The sequence below is a fragment of the Rhamphochromis longiceps genome, linkage group LG1 (assembly GCF_057381845.1).
Source record: "Rhamphochromis longiceps isolate RC_006_pf linkage group LG1, R_longiceps_female_GT1.1, whole genome shotgun sequence".
Classification (NCBI taxonomy): domain Eukaryota; kingdom Metazoa; phylum Chordata; class Actinopteri; order Cichliformes; family Cichlidae; genus Rhamphochromis; species Rhamphochromis longiceps.
In genome coordinates, this window is record NC_140557.1 from 34969046 (window position 1) to 34993000 (window position 23955).

The window sequence follows — 23955 nt, forward strand, 5'->3', positions numbered from 1 at the left end:
ACCCAGTTCTTTTTGTTCTTCTTTTTGTTTTTAGCGTCAGCATCCATGTTGGAGCCCACACTCGAGTGGCTGGTCGCGCTGGCAACACTGCTGACGCTGTCGGAGGAGTGCTGTCTCTTGATGCGCAGATCTGGCTGCTGGTTCTGTTGCTGCTGCTGCTGCTGCTGCTGTGGACTGCCATTACTGCCAGCTGGGGAGACAGAGGATGGGGAAAAGATGTATGGCATTACAATGTGTCCCATGATGACCTTTCTCCCAGACATGTCTATACAGAGCCTCTATACTAGAGTGCCTTTGCATGATTCCCAGTTAATAATCCTGATATTATTGGCACAAATTCAAATTGCTGTACTGAGGCGTTACTGTTATTTTCTGTACCTGTGCGATCCCCTTTAGGTGTAAGTTCAGGTGTGTTAATGACTCCATTGATGGCAGCCTGAGCAACAGCGTTCTGCTTTTTCAGAAGCTCGATGGTCTTCCTCAACTCATTCAGCTCGGAGTCCTGTACAGAAAAAACATGATGATCAACCTAACAATCATCTACAGAGACTTTGTGCACAGTAGTTTTCTTTCAAACATCAGAAACCAAACATTTTTTTCTTTTTTTCTTTTCTGTTTTTACCTTCTGCTCGGCCGTCAAGGTGAGACTCTTCAGCCTTATGGTCATGTTGCCCAGAGACTGTTCAAACGCTGCCACCAGGTGAGCCTGACAAGAAACAATCAAATTGCATCTTAACAACTCCTTACATAACATGGCAAATATACAAATACACAAATTTTAGCTAACTTCAGAGAGCTAAGTGGTTCGTGTATAAAGAATTGTATCCCAAGTCTGTTTTATAATATCCTGTAAGTGTATGAAACAATCTTGATTTAATAAACAGAGACAATAAGAAAATGAACGGCCTACTTTTTGGATGAACGGAAAAAAGTGAGACACGTTAACCTTGAGGCTAAAGCCCAAACATGTTAGTCAATCCATCTTCACACCAAAATGAAAACATAACCAAACCAAACCCAAATAATATACTAACCAATAATGTCCTGGGAAAAAATATTATCTTCTGGAGAGGGCACATTACGAGTACAACTATGACAAAACTGTTCCAAAAACAATCCTTGGATCCTTGGCTCATTCAAGGCCACAGACAGTCAACGATTGGTCAGACCTAGTTTAACTCTAGGTGGTGTTTTTTTTTTTTTTTTTTTTTTTTTTTTTTTTTTTACACGACCTTCTGAGAAAGAGGTAACTTGGGTATGTGTTCACAGTTCAAAAGAAATACAGACACAGACATGACATGTCAAAGAAAAATAATGTGAGTGCCAAGGATTAAAACTGGAGACAAATTTACAACAAAAGACTTGAACTATTCCTTTTGAGTGACATGGATCATTATGGTGATTTAAACAGTTAGACATGGGTGAACTTGCTCATCCTTCACTATTATGTTCTGGGCTGTGAATATAAATGTTCCGCGGACGCCTGTAGAAATGTGTGTGAGAGTTGAGCACAGTGCTGACTGACATGTGATTCAAGTCGTGACTTTTTAGAGCAGCCTCCAGGGCTTCAAGGTGTGTTCAGATAATTCATCATGCATATAAATACATTTGAACAAAGCCCACCTCCCCAATACCAGCTCCTGTCTGCTCCGTCTGTGCTTATCTTTCAACACTCGTGTGCACTTTGTGTATCCAGGCGTCATCGACAACAAATCTTTACTCCACATCTGGGACAAACCCTCGGCATTGTGCTGGGACTTGACACTGCTGTAATGTAACACCTCTGCCTTGCTTCCATATCTCTAATCCACAGTGAAACTACTAGCAAGCGCCCACTCAGGCTGAAGATTACCAGCTGAGCGTGGCAGGACTTGTGCAATACAGGAGCAGGGTTGGCAGAAATGATCATGTCTAGAGATGCTTAAAGAGATGTTCTGATCATTCTACCAGTTGTAAAATGATACCTGTAAGAGATATCCCCTCAGTCTGAATAAGTGTTTCTGCCTGTATTTGGAAAATGTTCAGGAATTTGAGAAAACGCTGGCATTTTAAAGAGCTCAATATGTTTGTTAAAACTTCTCTAATTAGCAGTTAGAAATGAGCATATATGGAAATTATTTGACATATAATGGCTTATTTAGCTTAATCTTTGGAAAATAAAAACTATATACTATATATAATAAAAGGGTTTTTTTAACCCCTTTGATAGTTTTGACAGATGTTCTTCAACAGTTTGGGTTTGCATGTTCTTAAGTGCTTGAGGCCTTACATTTGCACTCAGTTGTGTTGTCAAGGCTGAAACTTTTTCCTGGGAGGCATCCAACTCCCGCCGAAGCTTGCGAATCTGAGGATTTACAAGAAAAAAAAAAATGCCATGACATCAAAAGGCGCCAAAACAAAAGCATACACACATAGATTTAAATACATGCATGCCTTCATGGAGCATGTATGTAACGCTAAGCACATAAATGCATCCAGCATCAAAAGAGTCAGGCTCCCAGATTGAAGCTCTGAAGCTGTGATTGAAGTTCAGGTTCAGCGGTGAAATGGCAGAAAGCATAAAAGAGCACGCGCAGGTGTTCACAGGAACAAGAGCTTGTTACAGGGTCAGTCACAATACAGCTACACGTGTATCTGGATCCAACTGTAAAAACATCCCCGTGTTCCAACAAGTCCAGTGGCTGTGTGCGGAAAATTAAAGAGGAGAGAAGTGCTGTGGGCGGGCTGATGCTTACCTCCGACTGAGACTTTTCCTCATTCTGTAAAACAAACACCAGAAGATAAGAAAACCATTAGAGGGCACCACTGGCTGAATTGAGACAGACTTTAATTAAAAAGCAGAGCAGAGTGGAGGTTGGAGCACACTCTCGTCTGATTTGTTCGCTCCATGGATATGAGCTTTATAAACTGTGGAAGATATTGTCTGGCGTAATATGTCTGGAAAGTAGAGAAATCCTCCTAAAGGCATTTCACTGAGAGATTCATTGTCTTGACAGGCTACACATGGAACAATAGTAAGAAAAGACAGGTAGTCAAATATGTACAGAGTGAGAGCATGCAAAACAAACGCTTGCACGAACACAACACACCCTGCTGCCGTTCACCAAAACAGCGAAACACGCAACACCCACATTTATGTGTAAACACACTGCAACGGAAAGATCTTTCTTAGCAAGAGGTCAGTGTATTGTTGGATCAAAACTGGCCTCCCTGAGGCTAAAATTTAATACGACTATGAAGCCGTCTTACGCCATTTCCAACCAATGACAGCGACGTAGCAAATGCCTCAGTTTTCCATGAATTTTGCATCTTCTGATGAAGATTAGATATAAGATTTAATATACGATTTTAAATACGAAATTACATTTATAGAACTTTGCAGTGTGATTTGCAGTGTGATCAACAGTCTTTCAGCATAGCTCCTGAACTTGAGCAGGAGAGCTGATAAGCCACGATTTTTCCATCTGTCCACTTTCCAGCTCCTGATCGGAGCAGCAGCACGCAACAGCTTTTATCATCTAATCTGTGCACAGAGGTGTGTGAGCACATCTGTGTTGTGGCACGTGGCATCTGTCCACATACGCAAACGGAGCTGTCAATTGCATGCAAACACTAACACACACACGCACACACACGAAAGGCTTATCCTAGATACACAAACAGCAGTCTGTCTTGGAAACGCAGACAAAACATATCATGTATTTTCTCTGTGGTGACACATAAGCTCTTCAAATGTGAATATAATTTAGTTAGGCAAAATGTTTGTGTGCTTTTAAGGACAAGCAATAAATAGGATAAAAGAAATTTCATATCAGTGTGATTTCTAACCTGGAGACCTTTAAACTAAACTGCAAATGAATCTCTGAAATCAATCAAGCACCATTACCTCGCAATCTACACTCAGAAAAAAAAAAAAAAAAAAAAAAAAAAGAGTTCCACATAATCAGATAGTTAACAGCTGTATTCAACACTCAGACCACAAGAAAAACAAAGACTTTCTGCACCCTACGGCCCTGCTCCGTCTCATCCCTACCGTTAGTTGCCACGATGCGACAGCGCCTGTCAAGGATAAAGTTGCCATCATTTTGCTTCCAGTCTCTTCCCCTCTGTGATTTTGAACCTGCGACTCTTTATCTCAAAAAGAACCAGCCAGTGTCTGAGAGTTTCTCTGCTACACCTGCCCAGGTGAGGAAACTCACACAGGGAGGAGGAGCCACACTGTGAAGCACAAACCTCTGACTGGCTACAGTGCATACTCGTGGGCTGTCCCGTGTGACTTCAAACAGCCAATTTCTCACAGGATCTTTGAGTTACATATCTGCGCGGATTAGGGGGTAAATTCACCAATTCATGTAGTCAGTATATCATAACTGCGCTGACAAAAGAACAAACTGGTTTCTCCAGTTTCCATGTGAATTGTGGTGCTGCTGCAATACCACAATACCTGCTGCTTTGCAAAGACTGCCTTAAATGAGATTTTGCCTTTTAGATACCATCACAAAAGTGCACGCTTTTTCAGTAGCAGTTATATTGAAATGTTTTTCTTATTCTTTATTTACCCAAAAATAATGTATCCAGAAAAAATGCACTGCTTCTCTTTTGCATCACTTTAAAAATGTAGTTTTTATTCAGAACCTCAGTCATATATGACTAACTCTGTTTAACTTGGCAGTTTCTGAACTCACCGTGGAGTAAATGGAAGAAGTGCTGGAGACCAGAGACAGAGATGATCCGTGAACTGAAAAGACAAAATATGAAAGCAGTGATTAGAAATTACATCTGTAGACACAAGCACCTTCATTATCAGCAGACCTCCCACACTCCCCTCACTAACCACCCACTCTTTTCCAACACTGCCCACCCAGCACGGTTCCTCCCAGTCTTCCCAGCTCCTGCCCACCTCCTCATAAATGACATAATGACTGCCGAGATAAAGAACTCCTACATGCAGCAGTCAGACTGTGGCGCAACTAATGACTCAACTGGTAATAACACATCAGAGGCAGGGAAACAACACCAGCACTGTTTCCTGGCTGTGAGCAGATCAGAAAGGATCAGCAGTGTGATGTCATCAACCGCACCGAGAGGTTGTGCCGATCCCAGCTGATTTATTAGTTCATAAATAGCCTTGTAAGTATGAGATGTGACTCACTTTTATCTTGATTTGGTCTAGACAGAATCATGTGCTGGAAGCCACATGAAAAGGTGAACTGCACTTTAGTTTTAGATCATCATTATTAGTTTACATCTTTTTCTAACTACTAATATCCATTATTCTTCACAGAAGTTGTTTGATTAAGGACGCCGGTAGCGCTGAAGGTTTTATGAGTGCAAATTCCCAGTAAGTCTCTTTTAGCCTGCAGATGCAGGAAGAGGATCAGAACATACAATGATAAAATGGGGAGGCTTTTGGGTGGAGGGGATGGAGTGAAACTGTATAATGGTGTCGCTCTTAAAAAAAGGACAGGTCCGACAAAGTGTTTTGAGTATAATGTGACTTTTGTCCTGTCACTCAAAGAACAGTCGGGTAACTCTACACTTGGGTAATACGCACATGTACACACACACACACACACACACACACTCTTATCCTCACAGGCCTGCACACTGCAAACCAACACACAAACACACAGCAAGAGTGTGTGAGATGGAGAAAGTTATGTCTGAGTAATCTTGAATGTCACCACATATCCCTCACACCTCACTGTGAACCCTGTCATTATCTCCACTAGTAAAAGAGAGGACAGACTCGTAGAGCTGGAAAGAACTGAGGCAGATATGCTATCGGGAATGGCGGTGTCTTAATAATAAGTTTGCAGCGAAGTAACTGTGCGTGCACATTCCACCAAACTCTTAAAAAAACAAAAAAAAAAAAACAAAACAAAAAACAATCAGGTGTGCGTGACTTTCAAAATTAAGGCAGCTTTGAAACTGTGTACACGAGAGAGGACACGACTAACCGGTGACCTTAGTCTCTTAGCAAAAGAAAGCCTTAAACATGTGTTTGCTTAGAAATGTAACAGTGTTCTGGAGGAAGATAACGGATGGCAAAAGGTGAAATCATGAACATGTCTGGTATGGCTGACAAAAGATGTTTATCAGAGTTTGATATTTAAAAAAAAAAAAAAAGAAAAAAGGTTTCAATGTGGAATTTAGAAGAACACATACAATCAGCTGTTTCACAAAACGTGTTACCAGATTTGATGTCTTTGCTCATGGCTTTGTCCTCTATATTTACACACCGCCTTCACTGTGGAGGACACACATGCCTTTGTATTCCTTTACAGTTTTGGGTGTGAAACCCGCCTGTGATGATCATCTGTGCTTTCAAGTTTTACGTCAGCATCCTATAACCTAAAACCAACCAGGATGACTGTGACAAATTTGAGAGGAGTATAAATTTCTGCACTTTTTTTAAACTATAAAATGTTTCACTTTACCTCCTAGCATGTCTTTCAGCTGCATTATAACAGGTTATGTGTTTATTATGGTTTACTGAAATCCAAGTTCACAGCAAACTACTGTTTTAACATCACTGAATGCTGGGTTTTTCCCCATTGAGAGAACAAAATACTGTGCTTCCTTCACTCTCCCTTCTTCTCCCCCCCCCCCCCCTCCCCCTCTAAATCAAAGTGCTGTTTCTATGGCTCAGAGGATTGGGATGGCTCCAGCAGAGAAACCTCTCCTGAGTGGGGAGTCTGCCCGCTGGTGGGAAAAGCACTGGTGGGTACTTTTCCCAATAAACAAGCTTATGAAAAAAACAAAGCCACACTAAAGCTGATTATGGATTTCTAAGGGGGATAAAGGGCTTTTCTTTGAGGAGGGGTTGTAATCTGCCCTAATGTTCTCTAAACAAATGGAATAATAATTCTTTTGGCATGAGGACGTGAAATAAGGAAGCTGAGGCTTCACAGTCACAGAGGGATGGGGGGGCATGCAGTTCTTAGAAAAGGATTACACCTAATTACAGATTTCACCAAACATCTGAGGAAAACGTGGCCAGGACTCACACGGAGCCACCGAATATTCACCAAACCACCACATCCAGCTTTTTCCCGTCTCCTCCTACCTTCTTCGAAGCCATCCCTGAAGGATCCCGATCTGCTCATGGTGCGTGTCTTCTCGTCAAGCGACATGCAGGAGTTTCTCAGACGGTTGTCACAGCAAGGGTCGATAGGGGCATCCTGATTGGTCAGGCTGTTGTTGCGCAGACCACCAAGGTTAATCTGAGCTGATGAGGTCGGGCTTGATGCTGTGAAAATGATATACGGCAATGTAAAAGTTGGCAAGCATTACATTTCTTTGTTACTCATATGTTTATAAAATGTTATAAAATTGTGACAAAGGACTAAGGTAACATTGTCAGATGTGGAGACATACCGAGTTGTCCAAAGTTGAAGCGTGTTCCAGAGGGGGAGGTGAGGCTGGAGCCGGGAGAGAACGGAGAATTGCTGGCCGAGTCCTGTAGGCCACTGGTGGAGTGGGAGCGCAGCCAATCACGGGCCTCCTCGTGGCCTCGCAGCTGTGGTGAGGGACCATACCTACAGGACATCAAAGACAAAAAAGGTCAAACCAGAAGTGAGGACACAGAGCAGAACAGGTCTCCGTTTTTACGGATGAGTTGATCTCGATTTGGATTTTTTTCCCCAGATACGTCACAATCAGTGAGATGATTTCTTTCTTTTTTTTTGCTGAAGCAAACTGATTAATGGCTTGGATTTAGCGACAGATGAATCAGATGCTGAAACAATTTAAGACAACAATGTGCCAACACTGACCGACTTCCAGCTGTGAGAAACATAAACTAGCAGGAAAAAAAAAAAAAGCAGAGCAGAAGCCAAAGAAAATCTGAGGCCCACAATCAAGTGTGCTGCATCGAAGCACAGTGACAGATCTGTACGGGGGACAACGCGACATGCCTCTGCACAGAAGCACAACACAACAACAAATGTGCCAAGTGCTAAATTAAAAAGAAAAGCATTCCTGAAAGCGTGACAACAAGCCTCGAAGACTGAATGTGGACGCAGAACAACAAAAAGAAAGGCGGAGGACAATTTAGTGAACCAGTGTGCAAAAGTGCAACATGACCAGCGGGGGAGTGAATTCAGTACCTGAGTCCCTTCTTAGGCAGAGTGTTTCTACCACAGTGTGGTCCGCTGTGGGAGAGAAACACTTCAGAAGAGGAAAACAAAGGAAGCAAGGAGGCAAGGAAACATGTGTGGCTGCATCTCTCAACAACTACCAAATTATATTATTTCTAGACTGCAAAAAACATCCATCTTTACATGTTGAGTCATCTTTTTTTAAATTTTTTTGGACACAATTTTTCAGTTTTTCTGTGGAAAAGAGTTTAAAGACTCAGAAAGATAAATAAAAATAATGATCTGAGATTGATATTTTTGCAGTGAAAACTCAAACACAACCTAAGCTCATGCTGGCATCTCTGTACTCTACCACAAGGTGGCGATAAGTGAACAGTCATAACAGACTAGAAGCTGTCCGCCAAACAAAAACACTGAAGCTGCCAACATCCACACAGACACCCTCACAAATGCACTCTGACACACAACCATTCACACAGTAGCTTAAAAAAAAGGTCATAAAAACAATATCCACACAAACCACCACACAGAGCGACACATTTCAAACTAAAACCACAAAATACTAACTAACTACCGCACAGAGGGACTCTCTGAGGTTATTGGTGGTGCTCTCTGTGTGACAGCAGGTGGTGGTTTAGTAGGTAAATCCACAGCTGTTTCACCAGAAGCCTAGCACTTGCATACAGGCACATTTTACCTGTCCTGCCTCCGAGGTAGGGTGTTTCGGCTGAATATAGGGCTAGCAGAGGGGGAGGAGAGGGGACTGATGGAAGACAGGAAGGGGAAAAAAAACGCACAACAGACACAGAGAAAGAAAGTTTTTAGAAAATAACGCAAATGAAGAAATGTTTAAGAACAGATCAAGTCCATGACGCTTCACCAGCGAAGCTAATAAGAAAACTCAGCGAGGGTGATGTCACCTCCTTAAAGCTTGAACTTCAGATGCTATTAAGTTTCCTCTATGTCATTCCTGTCACATTACAAAGTCAACCTGTCAGGATGGAATCTGCTACAATGACCACAATTACTGTATAATCAGCTGAGGGCGCCACGGGATTATGTTTCTGCTCGAGTGCAGACAGAATGACAAACAAGAAGTGACAACTCACCATGGTGGATGCTTTATACATCATTTTGATTCTGAGTTCTTTAAAAGGTAGCCGATGTCAAGTCAACAGAATGTTGGACACAATAGATCTTAGAATAAAATACTTCAAGTGCTCACTAGAATTAAGCATTATACAAACTATTTTTTACTTAACCTACGCTTTCATATGTAAGGAGCTTTTTATTTGCTTCATTAGGCCATGACCATTTTACATGAGGCATGCATTTCTTATTACCCTTCAACTGCTGTTTGCAGCTACAGTGGTCATTCATTAATAGCTGGATTCAGCTGGATTGTATTATTTTACTACAATTACTGTCTTATTTGTCCTTTTAACTAACAACTCTTTTTAGCTGTTGCTATCTTAGCTTTTAGAAACACAATGTTATAATGAGGCACTGATCTGACTGAGAAACTGAGGCACACTGCAAGGTCATGAGATAACTAACCTGCTTTACTGTCTTTTTTTAACATAATGTACCAAAAGAACATTACAACTCAAAACTAGTCAACACCATAAACATTAGTAAAGTGCTTACAGAGGTAACAGTTAAGAGGACTTCTACACAATCCGACTTTTTTTCTCCTCAGGTGAACTGTCATTAATGTGAAATCTTCTGCAAAAATCAAACTGATGAATGTAAAATATTAAAGGGCTCAATGTTTGATCATTCGTAGGAAATGTGTGTTCTAACCTTTCAGACATGCCGGTCTTGACACTGCCGGTGCGACCCAGAGCGGACAGCGTGTCCTCCCTGTGGGTCCCGTGGCCGCCACCTCCGGCGCTGCCTAGGCTCATGTCGATGGACTCGCTGCTCGTGTGCATGCTGCTGACAGAAGGGAAACCCACGCTTCCAGTTCCACCGTGTCCACCCAGGGTGCTCTCCCTGCTCTGCACAGAGGAGCTGCTCAGGGTGGTTCCCCACGTCAGGCTGTTGGAGGGTCCAGTGGAGGAGTACACAGAGCCAGGGCTGGAGGCCTGAGGATGATCAAAAATTAGATTTAACATAAAAAAAAATAAATAAATAAAAAAAAAAAATCTGCCTATATTTTGAAGTGATTATTTTGTGATGTGCAGCAATAAGATAGAGCACTGACACAGTCCAATTAAACTTGCTGATTTACACATCTCGCAGTCACAGAGTAAGATTATCATATTGGGAGACATGTTTCTGGCCTAATGGGTTAACCTTAGTTAACCCTGAGCTGATGAGGGAAAAATATATTGATATTGACCTTCTTCTAGGTCTATATTTTATCCCTACAAACTAGCATTTGGCTCTTTAACTGCCAAAAGATCGACTGTGTTAGCCGTGTTTTTACTGAGTGGCCTGTTTTGGCCCAGGACAATGCTAACCCTATTATAAAAGCAAACAGACATATTTTTAAACATGCACCCTCACAAGTATACAAGATGTTCTAGTTTTCTCAGAGGATGTATATTCATTAGGATAACTGAGTATTTGGATATCTTCGTGCCCACTGTTTAAAAAGACACGACTGCTACTTTGTAAAAGATGACAAAGTGTGACACTTCATGATTCATAACTAATCTGGTTAAGCCTAATGAATCATGTGTGAACATGATGGAAAGGTCATGATCCAGCATGCTCACACATTTGTGCTGTGCTGCAATATGTAGCCTACAGTCAATCCAACAAGTACACACACTGCCAGGTTCTACTTCAACTGAACACACCTAACAGCAGTTCGAGGAAATTACCACATTTGTGGAATTAGTAAGGTGAGAACAGAAATTATCTCCGTGTCCCTCCCAAAGCCTTGTAGTAGTTCTACAAACATATCTCACGTGCTTAACACACATCTGGATCATTGCTGAGCTCAGAGGCGCATAACCATTTTGAATCTAAAAGCCGAACCTGACCTTCTTGTTTGGATGTCGACCAGAAATCGCAAAGCTAACACGTGCAGTCGCTGTAGCATTAACTCTAAAGACCAGATGGATGTCTGTGCCAAATTTCATGGCAACCCGTTTAACTTTAGTTCATGTAATCCCTGACCAACCACGGAGGAATAGGCACGTCTTCTGACTTTGGAACTGCCTTCAAAACCAGATGGTACTTCTCAAAGGCCTAATAAATAAAGTTGGGAACTCTTTCAATTCATCCTTTGTACTCCATGAATTCATTAATTAATACCTTCTTGTCATGCTGCAAACATGTTTCTTATTTTTGTATAGCTGCTTTTAAACCACAAAACAAACCAAGTAGATACTTTGGCTCTTTTTATGGTAACTAACAGGTGGTGAGCAGTTGGAGAACTGTACAGCTACATGTAAAAGTACAGCTAATGAATAAGTAGCTGTTCCCTTGACAGATCCAAAATCGACATCTACTAAAATCAACTAATATCCAGTCTAGTTCAGCAATTTCAAAAGTTTAAAAGACTGATAGCACCTATAGTGTATAAATGAAATTCTTTCTGTAGAGAATAAAGAATCTTCTTGATAGATGTAATATTTTTTATTTGACTGATATTCTAATCCAGTCTCTCCATTATTTACGTCCTGCTCACCTGCTCACTGCCCAGCGTGCCTGTCCCCGATCCAAGTGCCCGGCCTCCAAACAGGTGACTGCTGGTTTCGTTGTCCAAGCAACTTAGTCCTCCATCGGGAGACTCCAGCACTGTAGCCACATGATTCATGGTAGCATGGGGGTTGGAGATAACAGTAGAGTTCTTCATGCTTTCAGCTGTGGTCACTGGCGCCTGTTTACTGGGCTTTCCACCAAATAATCTGTGGTAAATGCGGAAGAGGCAGAAAAGCTAAAGTGCTTGTAGTAGAGCAGAAAGTGTGCAATCTTGTATTTGTAATCAGCAAATTCACAATTAACACTGTAGTATATCATCGCATAAATAATTCCATTTCGATTTTTGTATACAGCACCAAACCATAATCGCCCAAAGGTGCTCTATATTGTGAGATAGAGAGCCTACAATAATACAGAAAAAAACTAACAATTATACAAGCCCCTATGAGCAAGTACTTGGTGAGAGTGGGAAGGAAAAACTCCCTTTTAACAGGAGGAAACTTCTAGCAAAACCAATTTAAAAAAGTAGCATATTAATATTAATAGAAAATAGAAAAAGGAGTAAAATGTTTAGAGAGTACCATCATTCTATTACGTTTGTGTTGAGATGATGATCATCATTTCATGTTATTACTCTGAAATTTACTCTGGAAGCATCGGGCATTCGCTGAATTTAAAAATAAAAACCTTAATAAACATATGAATAAATCAATACACTGAACTAAAGCTGCCAAAGCTAGAAAAGAAGTCAGTTTGATCTTACAGGTAAGGACAAAAGGCTGTGTTGTACTTCAGAGCACCATATTTATGATAGAAGATAAAACGTCTAAAATATGACAGAACAACTTTTGTTGTTGTTGTTTCTTTCATCAATACCTTAGTTTTATAATCACTGAAAGCTGAAAACTAAAACTTAGATTACCTGGACAGCCTAGTTTGGAACTGTGGCAGGATTAAAGTGTTAAATGGAGCAGCAAAGTGATTTAAAAGTGCTTTTGTTTTGCCAACAATTCAACTGTATTCATTTCAACTCTGTAACAAAGAGGACAGTAGCAAAACTGTAGCCAGTATAGTCAGTGAATCTGAGACAAGGCCAGCACACACACAACTCTCTCCTCTTTCTATGCTAATCTGTGGTTAGATTTAAATGGCAGGCAGCGGTGACTGGAGCCGTGGTAGGCGATAATAGCAGCACAGTCTCTTTGAAGAGTTATCACTCCCTCACATTAATGAGGGCAGAGAGCTGAGGTAAGACTCAGCTTCCATTACCCTGTGCCACACCCTACACCCCACACCACCAAGGCTGAGGCTTGGCAGCTGATCAGCCGAGCTCAAGGTCTGATTCACAATGGCCTGATTTAACCTCTCAAAGACTGTAACAAGTCTACACATGTGTTCCTTACTCACCACTACTTATCATTTGCTGTGAGTGCATGATTACTGCCTTTAAAATGGTCTTCAGTGTGTGTGTGTACTGCATGCGGGTGAAGTCAAGCCCATACAAGAGGGCCCCCACAGAGGGTGGCTCATCACTTAGCTGTCAGTGAGTCTGCAGGATTACTCAGCATACAAAACGATGGTTTCTAAGTGTGTGTGTTCACCTGCGTAATGTAGGTGAAGAAACCTGCTGTCTTCCTGTCAGAGGAACAGTTGCTGCTCCTCCGCTCTGCATCGCGACCCCACTCCTGAGGTTGTCAATCTCAGAGACACCTTTTTCCCGATCTGTCTGATTGGCCAGCAGGCTTGCTGAGCCGTTGGCCTTGGCTATGCTGATTGAGTTTTTCCCATGAGAGGTGACAGAAAGCACAGCGGCTTCAATGCTGCTGGTGGAGGAGCGGTTCCCATTGCGGGCGGCTGCTCCAGAGCGGCTGGGTCTCGGCAGGCTACGGTACTGCAGGGTGGAGCGGGCGCTCATCGGGAGGAAACCATCATCATGGTGTCCTAACACTGTGCCTCCATCCTGCCCGCCAGCCTTCAACCCTCCGGACAGTGAGCGCGCCCCAGATTTAGGCATCTTCCCCAGTGTAGCCGAGCCGCTGGTGATGGTGGCACCACTGGCGGTAACCATTGTTACCATCCCATGGCCTTGCTTCTTGAAGCCAAAGGTGCTGGTTGGGGTGCGTGAGGTCAGTGCGTGCGTCTGTGTGTGGGGCTCGGAGACGGTGTTTGTGAGTGTGTGTGTTGTCGGTGTGCGGCTGGTGGGGATCGTCTGTTTTTTGGCCTCATCACCACTGCTGCGCCCAGCATCCGAGGGTGAGCGATGAAGGCCGTTGGAACGAGGAGAGAGACGTCCTTTTTCTGACACCTTAACATCATCTGTCTTACCTGCAGAACACAGAATGAGACATCAGAAACACAGGCTTTCAAACTCTGACTTGACATCTCATTTTTCTCAATACAGTGACACCTGCATCTATAAAATGTGACAAATTGTCCTTATGTCTAAAAGTTTATTCGTCACACTTGACTTTAATGATCATTTTTTTATTATCAGTGCTGGATGATCATGTTACCTGAACTGTGGGTCTTGTGGCTCACTGAACCAGTGGAGCCTGTGCTACTAGTGCTTTTAGTCCGGGGTGACGTCACCCCCACCTGAGTGCTCATGCCTCTCCTCCAAGAGCCAGTGTGGGACACGGAGGGAGTCTTTCTTCCTGAGCCACCCTTGTCTGACTCATCAGAAATGTCGGAGGGGTTCCGACGACTCCACCTGGAACCTGTTTCCATCCTAACCCCGCTGTCTGAACGTCCGTCTGACCTCTTGACCTCGTCTCCAGACCAAGTCTGGTGTGCCGGTGTTGAGGCTGAGTGCTTCTCTGCATCCGTTACAGGCTGGGAAGACATACAAAGATAGTCAGATTTACTGCAGTAGTAGAGAATGTGGCTCTAAAAAGCCCCCTTTTATGACCAAAGCCATCATACTGGTTAAAGCTACCAGCATTTACGCCGTCATCACCACCTGTGCAGCTGTCTGAGAACATCTGGGCTTAAGCATCTCGAGCACTAACAGCTTATACACTTTTTTACCTTTGCTTTGTCAAGCAGTTCATGTTTTTGAGGAAGCTACTTCATTTCAAAATTTTCTGAAGCAAGATGCAAGCCTTTTAAAACTCCGATAGGTGATCATTGAAATCATGCTGACTGTTTAAGCTTTACCATTTTCAATTTGCTGTTACAGCTCAGCCTTAATTTGTAAATTAGTAGATTTCAGCTACAGGAAAGATGACAGCAACTTTTAAGTAGATTCTGCAGCTTTCCAGACAACGGTACAAAAATGCAGCTCTGCTCACAGACCTTAAAAAAAATCCAGCCAATATAGGATTCCACGAGGACAGATGACACACACTTAATGAATCTGGCTGCTGCACTAAGAGAAAGACGTCTTTGTGCACACCTTTGTTTTTCTTCTCCACCTCTGCCTCTGAAGCAATAACAGACACGCGTCAGCCACAACACAATGTGTGTGTGTGTGACATAAACATGTGAGTCAGCTGTTAATATTCTCATTTCACCTCTCAACTTCCTGAGCCTTTAGTGGCTCAAAATCACTATTTAATGGTTTAAAGCTAGTGTCAACACCAGCTTTAGCTTTGAGAGTTCAGAGATGTGCCGAGGAATGCTGGGACAGACACAGTTAGAAAAAAAAATTGAAGTAGAGCAGACAGACGCTCATTCAAATCAATCAAAATAAAAAATAAAAATCCAGGCCATATGAGGCCCTTCACAAATTTTCATCTGGCTCACATTTTAAAAGATAGAATATGTTAATTTTGGCCCAGAGAGTTACATACACTCCCTGCAAATGCCAAACTAAACGGACAGGCACGTCTCCACTGCACCTGAAGATTAAAGAACACAAGAAAAAAGCAAAGTTCATTTTGAAGGCAGATCATTTCAACTCAGGTGGGAGACTGAGTATGTTTTTATAGAGTGTACAAAGAGGCCTGTATGTCCATTGGCCATCAGACAGTTTCTAAATTAAAAAAAACCATTAATGCCTTGCTGTCATTTTGAATCCACAAAGCAACAAAGATCTGGAGCCACAGATGGAAACAAAGGCTTCAGAAAGTTGTTAAACTCAAAGCAGGCATGCAACTACAGCAGAATGTTTCCAACCTCAGATACAGATGGTTTCATATTTATAACTAGCGTCAAGACAGAAGGTTAGGCTATAGATTACAGGTTTGTTAAGACTTGCAGACATGTGTGCAGCAACAACAATAAAGATTTATTATTTCTATTTTCAAATAAAGACTGTGGTTTTATCAAGCACCCCATATTTTCAGCTGTCAAATTAAAATGTCATGAAACAGGTTGGTGTGAGGTGCCCGGATGGTGGACCTCTTACACAACCATAATCAGAAAACACTGTTATGTCCTAAATAACAACAGCTAACATTTTTCTTGACTGGTACCCTTGAGTTTTCATGTGGGCACAAAGAAAATGCCTGCTCTATTTTGGCGAAATAAATCAAAAATAATGATAAAACAAAAATGATCATCTTTGACGAGAAGCTCTAAACACTCTTAAAAAGACTGCAGTGTTCTTGAGTGTGTAGTCTCACCTGTGTACTGAGGCCCTTGCGCTGTGCTGCGGGGGTGTTGGCGTATGAGGAGATGGAGGAGCTGGTGTTGATGTCATCTGTGTCGATGTTGTCGCTGATGCCACTGCTCACAGAGCTGCTGTCGTCCCAACTAGACACACACACACCAGTACAGGAGGAAACGCTCATTTTAAATAGTGCTTCTTCCAGAGTGAAGACAAAAAGGAAGACAGCAGAGCTTGGAGACACCAGACTGAATTGTGATGCTTCTTATCCTATGAATACAACACTGCACTACCTAAAAGTAATTATTCTGTTCCCTTTCCCCCATTTCCATATTTCTTTTCAGGCACAGACGCACAGAACTTTGAGCACTGCTAAACTGAAATAAACGTTCAGAGCTGCCTCGTGATTTATATTCATTGAAATTGAACTGAATTCAGTGTGGGTACACACACACAAACAGGCTGAATGGGGTTGTCTATCACACGAACAAAGGCGCAATGGAGGGGTGACATCATGGTGTGCTTGTGTGTGTCTGAACTGTTCAAACAGACCCATCTGAACAGGATATTTGTAAATATGCGTGTGTGTGTGTGTGTTGCTTAGAATCTGTGGGGGACAGGAAACCCAGCCAGTTGGCAAAGATCACTCTGAAAGGACCGGGGGGGGGGGCAAATGGTGATGGCCGGTACAGGGTTGGCATCAGAACACACACGCGCACAACTCTTGTCAAGCTGTCACTTGCATTTTTAAGACTCATCGAGGACACATGCTTGTCTCAGTATATTGTACGTTTCATCTACAAATACTCTTTATAAGTTAGTCTGTCAGATAAATCTGTTATTACCTAAAATGTTCTATTTCTAAAATGAAGTAAAACCAGAGAATTTGTAAACTATGAAGGTTGTGCTGTATATGATTTAAAACAATACAGGTTGAATTTGGATTTCTTTGAGCAGTTTGTGTTTTTCTGCAGCTTTCCCTTAACAAAATGAGCAAAACTCCTCAAATCAACAATAGTGTCTGAACATAAGCACCAACACAAGAGCTTCATCTCATTAAGGGTACGTGTTTGAAAGACCACCAAAAACCTAAACTCAAATATCCCATCGTTTATTTTCTAACTGCTCCAATTCCTCATTCATCTTGCAGTCTTGATTTTTATACAACATTACTGCTCAGTGGCTAACTTGGAAGTCCGCATGAAAACATATAATTATGGCCTTAAAAAAAAAGAGAAAACTAAACAAAAACAAAGCATTTCCTATGGCAAAAATCCCAGACTCAGATTGCCACCGAAACCTAATCAGCTGTTTCTTGGCAGACTCTAAACAAAATACATCTGCTGCTTTTGGAGCAACCTTGCTAACAACCTGACAAACAGAGACAGGGGAAAACACAACTTCCTTCTGGGATCACCGGCACAAGCAGAGTGAGTGGAGCCATTGGCTTTCAGAGTTGAAAGCATCCGTAAAGCATCCGTAAAGCAAACGAGCTGTGAGGTGCAGAGAGATTGAGAGTGACCGCAACCGGTTCAGCTCATCCACACAGCCACAGGGGAAATTCCCACACACATCAATGCAAGAAAAAAAAACCCCAAAAAGGAAATAAAGATAACATATGAAATCTGCAATGGCCTTTGCAGATTCTCAACAAATCATAGCTGTCTGTGCTAAAGGACAAACTTTCTATTTTCTTTTATGCGTTTGTGCGCGCACACAAAGATAAGAACACACATAGGTATCTACCTGCTCAGGGTGCCTTGGTTGCTGTGGGAAGCAGAGCGCTGCGGGAAAATGCCGAGCTGGACAGAGAGCTTCATGACTCCATGCCGCTGAGAGAGTTCACGCAGCCAAATATCTGTCCCACTCCCTCTCTGTCTGTCGCTCTCTCACTCTGAGCTTCCTCAATGTCTCTCGCTCCCTCTCTTGCCCTGGCAAAGTTCCTAGATTGAGCTCCTTTGTCACTCGTTGCGCTGATGCTTCACCCCTCGGGCACTCTTCGTCTCTCTCTGGACTAACAGAGAGAGAAACCTGTAAGGAGGGGGGGAGAAGGGCCTGCCCTACTGCTGGTAACATGAGCTTCCCCCGGGACTTTTAACCACTTCACTGCTGCAGCCGCACCACTAAAGAGTGCACACTGAAACACACCCCAAGCCCTAAATAAGCCACTTCAGCCTGACAAAAATCAAGAGGCAACAAAAGTCAAAACTGCATGATCACAGACAAAGTCTCTGAAACTAAAGGACAATCCGCATCCCGCTGCTGCTTTTTTGTGTCTTTCCCAGCCATGGCTTATGCCTGTGTGTGTGTGTGTGTGTGTGTGTTTGTAAGACTGCAATTTCCCAGACAGATCCACCCTGACCAGCTGACAAGCCAGTGCTAATTAGAGATCAGGCCAAGCGGCGTGGCTCAGCCCACAGCCTCCCGCTGGCAAAGCAACCTGCCAGTTAACAACCACTGAGCCCTTTACAGCCAATCACAGGAGACAGAGACGGGGGGAACCGGTGCCAAACACAGGCCAATGAGGTCGGCATTTAATAGATCATCACACTGAGGGGATGATGTGATGTACTCCTAACTCTTCCAGTTTACCCAAATCATAAAATTATATATTTTCTCCTCTTAACCTTTTACAGGATCAAGTCATGTAGAAAATTTTGGGATTTTTAGATTTCTTCCTCTAACATAATATAACAGAAGCAAGCGGGATAGGGTATGGAAATGAACGGAAAAGTGACTCTTACATGTAGTGGAGTTTGCAGTTAAACTGTATGTGCAAGTTTGTCATTCATCGGGATGACATGTGGCTACACTGTGTCACTCTGCAAACCAGTCAAACAGGACAGAAGTGAAGAAAGAAAGTGACCTAAATGAAGAGAGAGCGAGAACCCTCGTCTCAAACCAGGTCCCTTTAGAAAACTTGCTGCTTTCCCGAAGGGGTCAGAGTTCAGAAGTCAAACCTCCAAAATTCCTTAAAGAGAAAAGCAGAGAGGGGGAGGCAAGAGGATGAATGAAAAAAATGGGCTCCTGCTCGGGTCAGCCAATAGAAGTGTCTAAAAGTGTCCTGAGAAAAGGGCAGCGGTTGTGTTTGTTTTAACTTTTCTTGTGTGTGTCCCTTGAGGCTGTGGTGGGTTGGTCTGCTGTACTGTACCCCCCCTTCCTGAAAAGCCCAGTCCGACTCTGGCACATGCACACAGGATCTGTGCCGCAGAAATGTACACACAGACGTGGGGCCACAACAGAGCTGCGAAGCAGAAGTAAGGGGATTTCCTGTGTTTGAGGGGTGACTACTGGTCCTCACGTTGCAGCTGTATCACATAACCCCAAACTGCTGCTCTGCCCACTATACAGACAGACAGATGGGAGAGGAAGAGGGAGTGGCTTTAACTGACGGTCTCTCTGACTTCCAGCCCTCAGGGTTTGATGCACGACGCAGATAAGAGCATGGACAACTTGACAGGTGAGTCCTGTGGAAGCATCGGGACAGAAGGAGTGTCTAGACTTTACCTCCACACAAATCAGTGCCATCATAACCATGCAAAACAATTTATTCCTATCACTAAATGGTACAGCATGAAGGATATCAATTTCTCTAAGCCAACGCTGCCTCACAACAGCATTTACACCTGCAGGTGCTCATTGCCTTGAAGCCCAGGAGGAAGTGTTTCCTGTGTTTGAGGTACTTCAAAAAGTATTATTATGGTATAAGAAAAAGTTGAAAGTCTGAAAAAAGACCATATATTTGAATACACTTAAAGCTTAAAACAAACAAACAAAACAAATGATATGAGGACTAAGTGCGAACAGTGTGAAGATGAAGGCAGTGGAGAACGGCACATTCTGGGCTGGAGCCCAGGAGCCCTGTGGTATGAAAATGACACAGCTGTCCCTGTAAGACAGGACTGGACTGGACTAGACAACACACTGAGGAATGTCTCTCTCTCTCGCTCTCTCCATTTTTTTCTCCATCTCTCTTTGGTGTCTAGTCCTATTGTCTTCTGTCCTGGGAAAACATTTGCTATCTATACTCTGAGAATTTATCAAAGCATGTAGATCCCTCTGGCTGCCGCTCTTTCACTTAGCTTCTCTTTGACTTCTCCCTCTCTCTCTTTCTATTTGATGTGTAAACACAGACTCCTTTAGATTCGACAGACTGACCCGGATCCACGGTAAAAACTCAACAAACTTTTCACACACGTGACACGCATCTCTGAACTCACGCACATGACTCCACCATGCTGCATCTGCACACGCGACAAAAAAACCCCCTAAATTTAAAAGACTACTGTGACAAACTTGGAATTCCTCATGTCTGCAGGCATAAACACACACCGCACTCAAAACTAACCTACTGTCACCTCAATGCTAGAATGAAGCACAGAGCTGTGACTCCTGCCTGTAGACCATCGGTTAAGGAAACAGGCTCCCGGGATCGCTGGGATAAATAAAGAAAGAAAAGGCGGCTACAACATAAAAACAGATTTTTCCTAAGCTGTCCCTTTTTTTTAATACTCATCTGGTTTGAAATCTTTAAAAGAGTCCCCAGATGACAGATGATAACCCACTTTAAGGAAATAAAACATTTTCAAGAGGCTTCTCTCTTACTCTTGAACCATTTGTGTTTTTCTCCCACTTTTCTAGTTTTTCGACAGATGCTCTTGGTTGGGTTTCCATCTAAGCTAACGATTAGTCATGCAGTGCAAGACTGTGCAGTAAATACAACTGCTGATGTAAAAAAACAAAAACAAAACCCCCCCAAAAAAACCCATTCCTGTTTAACATGTATCAGCTGTATATCTATTATATAAATATACAACTGGGATAAATGAAGGATAACATTTGGGAATCATGGGACAAAATATGCTGTCTGTTTCAGGTCTGCAGACCTGAAACACACTCGTGTCCCCAGAGCTTTTCCTGAGCTCACATGGTGAAACGTGGATAATCAGCTTAATACTTTAAAGCTGCAACCTGCACGAACCCCACTCCCTTACTCCCCATCTGAATTCAAGCTAACATGGAAAATATATGATTCAGGGAAGGTATGGAGAGTTAAAACTTACTCTGTGTTGCTGATTCCACAAACCACTCGCTGTAGATTAGTTAATGCTCCTTTGATCTGCATTCCCCATCTATTATCACCTCCTGGTCTGGGTCAGATTCCATATTGGACCAGAGACAAGGGACCATCTCTGGCTTCTTTGTTTTCCTTAAAAAAAACCCACACGACTGGACTTGTAGCTTGTTCAGCTGCCTGTGGCAGCAACTTTTATCCCATATTAAGCTTTTTGTTTTGCCCTCTATTAGTACTTTAAAAAAAAGTGGGTGGAAGGATGGGGAAAGAACGATTGTGGCTGTTAGAGCTGCAATGTTTGACAAAAAGAGAACACTTGAATTTACCTGAGTAGCAGCCCCGCCCGCCCTCTTTAGTGCTTGTCAGTGTGCCCAGCGGGTAGGTGTTTGGTGTTCTGCTGATGCAGTATCCATAGCAACAAAAACATCAGTTCTCTTAAGACTCTGTCTCTGTGGGTTTCTTTCTTCTCATATTATGTTGCTCTTCCCCATCGATTGACCCTCAACATTTATCAATTTCACCCCCTAACACAAACTAAAAATTAAGGATATGAGCTACAATAACTGTCAAGGAGAGGTCTTACTTTTAGGGAAAAAAGAACATGCAACTGAACTGACTAAAATAGAGATTTTTTTTTTCTCATGTGGGCGGAATAGCATCTTATGCCAGCTGCAGCATGTGTGTGGGAGTACCATTAACTTGGAAACACAGTTGACCTCACATCTTGCATCGAACAGCTTCAGATTCAGACGGCTCCCAGAAGCCCCGCAATGCCTGGCCTGCATGGTTTGAGCAGCCCCTGCCCCCTTGGGATATAGCAGAGCACAGCTTTTAGCATGACTGTAGCTGGGAGGCAGTTAAAGCATTTAGCAATCGAGGGGGAGTCGAAGGCTTTGTGAGAGTCTGGACATTTGGAGAGAAAAATATTTGGCTGCTTATTGTGTGCTATGAGTGAGCATTTGTAGAAGGATAGAGCAGACAAAGGAGAGGCTTTTTAACTCACGGGGTGAATGTGTGCAGTTACAGATACCTTTTCATTCTTTTGTTTAATTACAGTCTAGAACCATACAGTAAAGAAAATCTCACTGGGGACTAGGGATGGGTACCGGTGTCCGGTGCCATCATGGCACCGGTTCTGACATAAACGGTAGTAACCAGACCGAAAAGCAGCGCACATTTCGGTGCTTTATTTCGGTGCTTTTTTTTCCTGAGCTGTGATACACTTCTAGCCAATAATTTTACGTTTCCGAGGATAGTAGGCGGGGCCAGGTACGTACGTTCTTTTAGAGCAGAGCTACAGATTAAAATGTCCAAGGCGAAGCGGTCAAAAGTCTGGCTGTACTTCACAGCAAAATATGCAAACTCAGCAGCCTGCAACAAGTGCTTTAAGCTGATACTGTGATACTGTCAAAGGAGGTAACACCTCAAATCCGATGAAACACCTGGCGACGCATAGCGGGTTTTTTAAAAGCCCAGAAATGCGCTGTATGATAGCTTGCTGCGAGACCTCACACCGAGCACATCTACTGTGCGTGGGTTGCCTGTTATTGGACCCGGAGTTAGCAACATCCCCCAAAAACACGAAGAGGAGAGTCCTGGCCCCTAGCCCTGCCAGTGTAGCAGAAATGATGACGGATGATGACGGCAGCAGCAGCCGTTCTTCTCTGGGCGAGTAGCTTAATGTTGTTCGTGTGTAATTTACGTTGAGTAGGCTAACCACGTTATTACATTAATGCATGTAAGGTGAACTAGCAAACATCATCATAGCTACATGCGGCTGTCTTCTTGTTTGATGGCAGATACTCCCTTCACCCTGGCCAAAAAGGCTAAAATGACCAAAGAAAAAGTGGAAAACAGTTAAACATGAGAGGTTTTGGACAAAGTTTGTGTTTTTTCCATTGTTTAAGCACTGCTTAAAGCCAAGAGTGATGCCATATATGCCCCATAGCTGCAGAAAAGGCTAACATTGTTATCTTTTTACAAAAAACCAGCTGAACATGAGAGGTTTTTGGACCAATTTTGTGTTCTCCATTCTTTAAGCACCGGTTTGAGCACCGTTTGAGCACCGGCACCGTTTCAAAAGTACCGATTTGGCACCGGTATCGGATAAAACCTAAACGATACCCATCCCTACTGGGGACATTCCTGATTCTTTTCTCCAAGGTTCATGTTTGGCACTTGGAGCACTTTAGCACCACCAATGGGTCAAAGATGTTAATCCTGTAAGGCCTGAAGGATAAAATTGAAAACCAAAAACCAAAAAAAACCTGACGTGTTTTGTGTGTTGAGAAATTAAATATTAATTTGCATATATGAGTTTTTATTTGAATCATTTCTGCTACATCTGGGTTTTTTTGTTCAATTTATTGCTCACAGTATCTTTACCTTAAACAAATAAAACACTGATGATGCAGAGGTAACAAACATGATAGCTTAACCCTGTACACCTGGAACCCTGTAACACCTGGCGTTACAGGGTTAAGCTATACATGAAAATCTTGGACAATCAACAGAAACAAAGAATGAGAAGGAGTTTAAATTATATCCTTAAGATGAAAAAGCTCTAATAACGG

The 23955-nt window shown here is 42.7% G+C and overlaps 1 protein-coding gene across 8 annotated transcripts in view; it reads right to left on the minus strand.

Moving 5' to 3' along the window:
• nav2a (neuron navigator 2a) overlaps window positions 1-23955 on the minus strand; it is a 224625-nt gene that overhangs the window by 10417 nt on the left and 190253 nt on the right. For 7 of the 8 annotated variants that reach the window (XM_085407819.1, XM_085407808.1, XM_085407801.1 and 4 more), the window contains 15 exons: window positions 16325-16454; window positions 14273-14591; window positions 13361-14084; window positions 11746-11965; window positions 9906-10189; window positions 8800-8865; window positions 8112-8156; window positions 7381-7541; window positions 7070-7252; window positions 4686-4738; window positions 2736-2759; window positions 2270-2344; window positions 623-706; window positions 379-502; window positions 3-190 (listed from right to left, as the gene is read on the minus strand). In XM_085407819.1, the coding sequence (XP_085263945.1) occupies window positions 3-190; window positions 379-502; window positions 623-706; window positions 2270-2344; window positions 2736-2759; window positions 4686-4738; window positions 7070-7252; window positions 7381-7541; window positions 8112-8156; window positions 8800-8865; window positions 9906-10189; window positions 11746-11965; window positions 13361-14084; window positions 14273-14591; window positions 16325-16454 (2680 nt within the window). The remainder of the gene's footprint in view (window positions 1-2; window positions 191-378; window positions 503-622; window positions 707-2269; window positions 2345-2735; window positions 2760-4685; window positions 4739-7069; window positions 7253-7380; window positions 7542-8111; window positions 8157-8799; window positions 8866-9905; window positions 10190-11745; window positions 11966-13360; window positions 14085-14272; window positions 14592-16324; window positions 16455-23955) is intronic. The other variant, XM_085407813.1, reaches the window with a different exon arrangement.